Source organism: Eleginops maclovinus, chromosome 12 (assembly GCF_036324505.1).
Source record: "Eleginops maclovinus isolate JMC-PN-2008 ecotype Puerto Natales chromosome 12, JC_Emac_rtc_rv5, whole genome shotgun sequence".
In the NCBI taxonomy this organism is placed as follows: Eukaryota; Metazoa; Chordata; class Actinopteri; order Perciformes; family Eleginopidae; genus Eleginops; species Eleginops maclovinus.
The window spans coordinates 5,031,844-5,039,591 of NC_086360.1; the positions used below are offsets into that span (position 1 = coordinate 5,031,844).

Below are 7,748 nucleotides of genomic sequence, written 5' to 3' on the forward strand. Positions count from 1 at the left end.
ACTGGTAACGCTCCACCTCCCGAACCAGCTCCGGCTCCTTTCCCCCCAGAGAGGTGACATTCTACGTTCCCAAAAGCCAGCTTCTGCCGCCCGAGTCTGGGCCTGGCTCCAGAAGGGGAGCCCGGGCTTCCTCCGGGCCGGGTATCCTCGCTTTCAAGTATGTTTTCCATGAGGTCTTTTGAACCAATCTTAGTCTGGCCCCTTACCTGAGACCAATTTGCCATGGGAGAACCTAGCAGGAACACAAGTTTCCAGACAACACAGCCCCCAGGTTCATCGGGGCACACAAACCTCTCCACCACGATAAGGTGCTGGTTCTTGGAAAGGATAAACGATAAACAACACAAGATAAAATCGCCCCCTATTTTATTCCGACAGTTTATATATCTATCATTGAGTTAATATTATGCAGGAAGCCTGTCTGCTATCCACATCATTAATGTATTTTATTTCAGATGGCACTGCAGATTGCTGTTCCAGTGTTGGGTCAAAGTTAACTCTATGCACTTAACAAATTCCATTTAACAGGTGTCTTTTAATTTGAGGTTAGTTGAAAGCAATTATATTAACGTAAACCTAATATTGTTTATCTAAACTTAATATTATTGCTTTAAGATAACCTAATACAGTTGTGACATCTGTTGACATAATACATTTAATTAGTCAACATTTCAGTTGTTTTAGTGAAGGTACAGTGACAGGATGTTAGCCATGTATAGTTCCTAAGCATGATTGCATCATTACACTGAAAAAAGAGAACTAATTTGATCAAATGTATTCAATATAACAAAAGTGTGAACCTTTGTTTGGAAATTCATGAATAAAAAAAGCCATTCACGAGTTCACAAAGATTATCTGGATGCTGTGTAAACCATGACACAGCCAAACAACACAAATTGGACAGAGACAGAACACAGATACCAAAATAACATCAAATACACATCACTTTTTTTACAACAGCATATTGTTTATTGTAGAAAAAACACACCTGTTGGCACTCTGCTTCTGTGGTTGATCAATAATGAAAACAGAACTCCTGATATGTTTGTTGAAGAGATCTAAAATGCTACATTTACTTCATTGATAGGAGAAGTAACCGTCAGGACTTTGCTAGATTACAATGCTACAACAACACACAAAGAACAACATTTAAAATCAACATTGAGAGGACAGTTAGAATATATTAATCACATTTTTTAAAACATTTTCTTTCCAGTCCAATTTGTGCTGTTGTTTTTGCAAAACATGATATGGTGGATAATGCATCAGGAGAATCTCAATAAAATAAAAACATACAAAGAACCTCTTTATGTTCAATAATGGAAAGATAAAAAATAGTGCATGATTGAGTTTTTGCTAAAAAGTTAGTTTTTTGCATATGTCAAATTTGATATACTTTGATAAGATGCATAGAAAGTGCAAACAAATTTGGCAAATGTAGAAATATTTTGGCAATAAGAGATTAAAGAGGAGCTACATATTCTTTAAGTGCAAGTTTCCATGATGTGTGTCATGTTTGAGGTCACTATTCCTTATTAAGTTTGATACAGAGTTGCAGCGATGATGCTACCGGGCACCATCTACTGAATATACAAGTATGCTAACGTATAAAACATTAACCACAGTGAACCGGATGAACACGGACTACTCCTCTCTGCATACAGTGTGTCATTACTGACTGAAAACCTCATATCATCAAGTAGAATTAGAATGGTTATATATCAGGGGTCCTATTACACATAGGATTTCACCAATAAATAAAAGTGAATAGCTAAAAAAAATACATTTACTGGCAAATTAAATAAATTCCGGAGCTAAATTGGCTCATATGTGGATTGTTTCTTTTATTGATTTGATTTTCTAATTCCATTAAAGTTTATTTCCCCTCAAATCATGCCTCAAGGCTTTTTAAAAAATAAAAAAAACTAGTTTAAAACGTGACATCTTTGACACACTCCTCCTAAATTGGCCATTTTGAAGATATAAGGTGTTCAGCCAACTGTGTAGTGTTGATTTTTAGAAAGTTGATATAAATCTTACCTCCCTTCACAGACAATTTTTTGACATCATAGTGTGATATGTTATAACTAAATGAATAAATCTGTTACTTATATTATCTCTGTAGAAATCAGTCTCAAGTTGAGATCATCGTAACCAAGTTAACTGGACAAGCTAGCATTAGCAAGCCTGTTGTTAGCTTAATACAGCTAGATTTGAACTTGCTTAAATTTAGCATGTAACATTTAGCCTGGATTACAGTTAGCTTGTTGCATGTTAACATAAAAAACATTCAGTGTAAAATCATTGATAGGTAGGTTAGCTTGTTTTTTTGTTACCTACTGAAATTCAAATTCAATGCTCAGTGAGTTCATTAGTTTTGCTCAGGTTAGTTGAAGAAATGTTTCTGGGTTTAAAACATAATCTGTGATGCATAGCTTGTTGTTGTTAGAACCTTAGAATGCGAAAGCAATGATGTCAAAATGTTAATTTGCCAATCTGCATATGTGATTGATCACCAGTTCATAATAATCGCATTCTGTATTTGTAGTTAACTGTCGAACAGTGTTGTCTACCAGCCCTCCACCTCCACCACAAAGGGTTCTTTGACGGGGATCCTGCCGCTGTTGACGATCACACACTCAGTGTACGGCAAGTTCCTGTCGTTGGTGTCCTGGAGCTCGATGGTGTGAACCACAGACTGCCAGAGTAGACGGACAGAAGCAGGTTAGAAATACTCAATAGAGATATTTATAGGTCGTCAGGAGGTATTTTATAGGAGTTTATCTGTAATATGCAGCATGCTGTATTTCTCCATAACTGCACAGGATAGATCGCATTGTTCTGCTAACATTTTGAAAGCTGACCATTTAAGTCTTGGTTCTGGTTCTCTTTATCCTTAAGATGAACTTTTCTAATAACAGATACAGGAAGGGTTTTATTTTGATTTCATAAATTCTGATGCTGCTTATCTAATCTGGTTGTTGTTCAAGAAGTAGTATTGAAAGAAGTATTGGCATCCTTTACTTCAAAGTACTAATGCAACACTACCTTAGTAAAAGTATGCAAGTCTTATCAGCAGAATGTATTTAAAATATGAAAAGTAAGTAGTAGTTCAGTTTATCAATCTACAGCAATGGATGATATTCTATAAGATATTTATATTAGGCCTGATATTTAATTAGCTCTGATGCTTTCCTGTGAGAATCATTTATTTCTAAAAAAGTCAACTTTTCATCCATCCACATGTCACAACACAACTCCCTTTTCTTAAAGATTGCATGCAGCAAATTTCTGAAAAGAGTTTGAGGGGCCACCCACCATCCCGTCCAGGACTTTGCCGAAAACCACATGTTTCCCATCCAGCCACGGTGCTTTAGTAGCCAGGATGAAGAACTGTGATCCGTTGGTGTCCGGACCGGCATTCGCCATACTCACCTGGTACATAAACACACACATACCCACACACACAAATACAACATGTTCAATTTCATACATCACATCATAATCATTTTGAAAATGATGTTTAAATCACCAAGCCAGTCCTCTAATCAAGAAAAATGAGTGTACAAAAAGTGTGTTATTCCTACATATTGAGGTCATAAACAGAGATGTAAGCTCACCCAGCCTGTTCCCAAATGCTTTAGTTTGAAGTTTTCATTGGCAAAAGTTGTTCCGTAGATACTGTGACCTGGAAGGAACAAGTTGTGTTAAAAGGTTTAAATAATTGGCAAAAAGGTAAAAATGTGTACAGCTGTAGTTGGTTGGCTCTGTTGTGATTGGTCAGCCGCTTAGCCTATCATGTACAATGTGTTTGAGCAGTAGCAAATAGAAGCATGAGTGTTACCTAGTGATGTCATTATGTTATGTAAGTAAACAAATTAGTCCATTAGAGGTGTTTCAGGCCAAAACAAAGTAGTCCAATAAAGGCGTTTCAGGCCGGGGGGGAGGGAAAATTGCTCTGAAGGGAATTTTCGGATTTCAGCCTTTGCAGACCATTTACATGCACACCAGTGTTGGATGTGACGCATTACAAAAGTAACGGAGTTACAGTAATGTATTACTTTTTGCTGTAACTCAGTAATATAACGCATTACTTCTGAAATGTGGGTAATATAATACCTGTTACAATTCTCAGTAACGCAGTTACAACACATTTGAACCTGAAATGATGTGGTGTTTAGCTTCTAAGAATTCACAAACATCACGAGACATTCCGACACCAGAGAAATAATTGTGCAGGTAGAATACTAACTCAGTAAGCCTGAACAGATTCAAGATTGAAAGCTGCTTGCTCACAATGGAGAGCTGCAGGCTCGGAGAAAAGAAAAGAAAAAGACAGGAGTGCACACAGGCCAGAGCAACAGTAGGTAACTTTCTCTCGGTCTGCTGGTTGAACCCCGAGAAGTTCAGAGACTCGTGGCAGAGTGTTGAAGATCTGCAGCCTCTGTCCTCTGTGGAATCGCTGGCTTTTAGAAAGCTTGTCAGCCAAATCCCCGTTAACACACCAATGACCAGGTGAGCTAACGTTGCCACCGAGACTCGTTCATATACAGCAGGTCACAGGGCCGTGCAGAGGCTCCACTAACATTTTATTAATAACAAACAGAGACGTCATGTTACCGGTATCACATATTATTCAGCCCACTTAAACGGAGCATACCTTTAATTTCAGCATACTGCCATAGATAGCTTTAATTAATGAGCTGCAATAAACTACATTTCAGCATTTAAAGCCATACTTTTGAGGTTATTTTGGTGAAAGTAACTCAAAGTAACGCAGAAGTAGTGTAACGCATTACAGTGCAGAGACAGTAATAATGTAATGTAACTTATTACTTTAAAAAGACTGTAATAAGTAATAGGTACTGTATTACATTTTGGAAGTAACTTACCCATCACTGATGCACACAAACCTATATAACACACTACAGGAAAGCGAAACCCCCCCAAACGAGAATAGGCAACCTTTTAGAGGTCATTTTGAGTCTCACCTCCAGTTCCATCTCCAGCTGTGAAGTCTCCTCCCTGGATCATGAAGTCCTTGATGACTCTGTGGAACTTTGTCTCTTTGTAGCCATAGCCTTTCTGCAGAGACACATGACCAACACGCATTCACAGGTAGTAGGAACATTACATTACAGCACATACCAGACTCAACAGCAAGTAGATCATAGATGAAGTTAACAAAAAAATGAAATTTGGTTCAAAGGTTTCCTTTTTTCTGTAATTTTTGTAACATACTTAGGTATTTCACAGAGTTTAGAAATAGAGTTTTAAATATACATGCTTCCTAAACTAAGTGACAGGTTGGGAACTAGTCTGAATGAATGCAAAATGTTAATATCAATAAATAGAATAACAAATGTGTTGGTGGAATATATGAAACAGTTTTAAAAGTTATGTGTGTGTAGGTGTGTGTGTGTGTACACCTACCTCTCCGGTTGCTAGGGCGACAAAGTTATTGACAGTCAGTGGGACGACCTCGCCAAAAAGGCCGATGACGATGCGCCCAACCTCATGACCTCCGACTGTAATATCAAAAAACACCTGGACACACACACACACACACACACACACACACACACACACACACACACACACACACACACACACAGTAAGAAAAAACATTGAAATGTTTAAATTATTCAACTCTGGCATTTAAAAGAAATATTGAATATCAACTTTTTTTACTTAATAACATTCACCTGCAAATTAGACAATGGAAAGCAAATGTTATCATGTACTTATGTACCATTTTGAGGTATTTGTAATTAATTAAGTATTCCTGCTACTTTGTACTCATACTTCAATACATCTAATAGGTACATTTATGTGATATCAGGTTAATAGCTAAAACATATAATAAACAATCAAATTATGAAATAATTAAATGAATAAGACTGTTATTAATCCCTGGGTGAAATTCATTAGCTAACCAGCAAACCAAAAGTTCCTTTTGCATCAAAACGTACTTTTACTTTTGGCACTTTTAGTATATTTTGTATTTGTATTGGTAAATCTTGATTAATAGCTCTTTTATTTGACACATCACTATTTTTACTTAGGTAATTGTAATACTTAAATTATAAATAACAACAATATTTTTTCAGACTGATTATGAGCTCTGTAATATTATTTTCAAACGTTATGTCTTCAACCATCACCCTTTCACAATAAAAGCATGAGACGAGAAGCCAAGGTCACGTCATAAAATGATAATGTTATACTGTATATGAATTCAAGTAATGCATTAACCTAATGTACACACCAATTAAATATACTATCGTACACATGCACTGGTTCTGTGTGTGTGTGTGTGTGTGTGTGTGTGTGTGTGTGTGTGTGTGTGTGTGTGTGTGTGTGTGTGTGTGTGTGTGTGTGTGTGTGTGTAACAACGACCTGCAGGCAAACGCACTGCGCATTAAAAGTCATTTCAGTGGACACGTGTACGGCTGTGTGTGTGTGTGTGTGTGTGTGTGTGTGTGTGTGTGTGTGTGTGTGTGTGTGTGTGTGTGTGTGTGTGTGTGTGTGTGTGTGTGTGTGTGTGTGTGTGTGTTGAAACAAGTGTGAGTTCCGATCCAGGCCTCCCCCCGCTGAGATCGTTTAGATCGTCTCTGTGCTCGTGTTTGTAAACGCGCGCGTGTGCTCACTGTCAGTCATTATCCACGCTCCGGCGGCGCGAGAGAATACGCCACGGAACGAAGCGGAGGGAGACAAGACTCAGTTCTTACATTATTGCTTACACACAGGGAAATGTCATCACCCACCTTCTCGGTGACTTTCGGTCCTGTCCGTGTAGCCGCGCCACACAACGAGTGCAGACAGGCGGCAGAGAGGAAGAGCAGAGTGGGTATCATCGTCCGGAACTCCATCTTGACCCGCGGAGACACGGGCCCTGCTGCTGGGAGTAGGGGGTAGAGGAAGATGAGGAAATCTCAGCGAGTCACAGATGGAAGGCTGGCGGGGAAACAGCGCTCCAAATTCCGCTACATCATCAGAGCACTTCCCCCTGTGGGCTGGACCTGAATCTAAGCCCCGCCTACTGAGAAGAGAAAAGAGGAGAGGAGTGGAAAGGAGACAAGGAAATAAAGGAGAGAGGAGGCTTCACTTCAGGAAATAATGTGAAAAGAGGAGACAAGGAAAGAAAAGAATACTAGGAAAGTACAGTAAAGGAGAGGAAAGAACAGTAAGGACATTTAAAGAGGGGAGAAGAGGAGGAGAGGGGAATAGATGAAAGGAGTTGAGAGGAGATTAAAGAAGACGTAAAGTGAGGAGAGGAGATAAGAATATCAAAGAAGTTGAGAGGGGAGATGGAGAGATTATAATAACAAGAGGGGAGACGAGGAGAGGAAAGAAGACAAGGAAACGAGATCAAAGGAGATGAGAGAAAACAGGTACAGATATTGAATAAGAGGATAAGTGGAGGAGAGGAGATGAGATGAGGGTATTTAAGGAGATGAGAGAAAACAAAGAAAACAGTAAAAGGAAAAAGCACTAGGAGCGATGAGACAACTAGGTGAGCAAAGGAAAGGAGAGGAGAGGAGACAAATAGAAATGAAGTAAAAGGTGATGAGTCAAGCAAAAGAATAGAGGAGAGCAAACAAGAAGGAGTGAAATATAAATAAATAATTTTAATAATAAATAAATACATTTGTAAATAGTGTTAAACAAAATAAAAAAATAATCAATACGTTTAAAATCAAAATACAAGGGAAATTAATTCAAATGCAAATCATAAAATAAACATA

The 7,748-nt window shown here is 38.3% G+C and overlaps 1 protein-coding gene across 1 annotated transcript; it reads right to left on the bottom strand.

Annotated features, from left to right (window-relative positions):
• Positions 1-815: 815 nt before the first annotated feature.
• Positions 816-7,000, bottom strand: ppic (peptidylprolyl isomerase C). Its single transcript, XM_063898213.1, has 6 exons — positions 6,768-7,000; positions 5,434-5,547; positions 4,992-5,085; positions 3,621-3,688; positions 3,319-3,435; positions 816-2,698 (listed from the first exon to the last, which is right to left on the bottom strand). Exons 1-6 carry the CDS (start codon positions 6,870-6,872, stop codon positions 2,570-2,572), a joined length of 627 nt encoding a protein of 208 aa, XP_063754283.1. The 5' UTR covers positions 6,873-7,000; the 3' UTR covers positions 816-2,569.
• Positions 7,001-7,748: the final 748 nt, after the last annotated feature.

Coding starts and splice junctions, on each gene's coding strand:
- ppic (XM_063898213.1), bottom strand. CDS start 6,872: ATGGAGTTCCGGACGATGATACCCACTCTGCTCTTCCTCTCTGCCGCC. Junction 5,548..6,767: donor GACCGAAAGTCACCGAGAAG/GTGGGTGATGAC, acceptor GTGTGTGTCCAG/GTGTTTTTTGATATTACAGT. Junction 3,689..4,991: donor AGCTGGAGATGGAACTGGAG/GTGAGACTCAAA, acceptor TGTTCCTTCCAG/GTCACAGTATCTACGGAACA.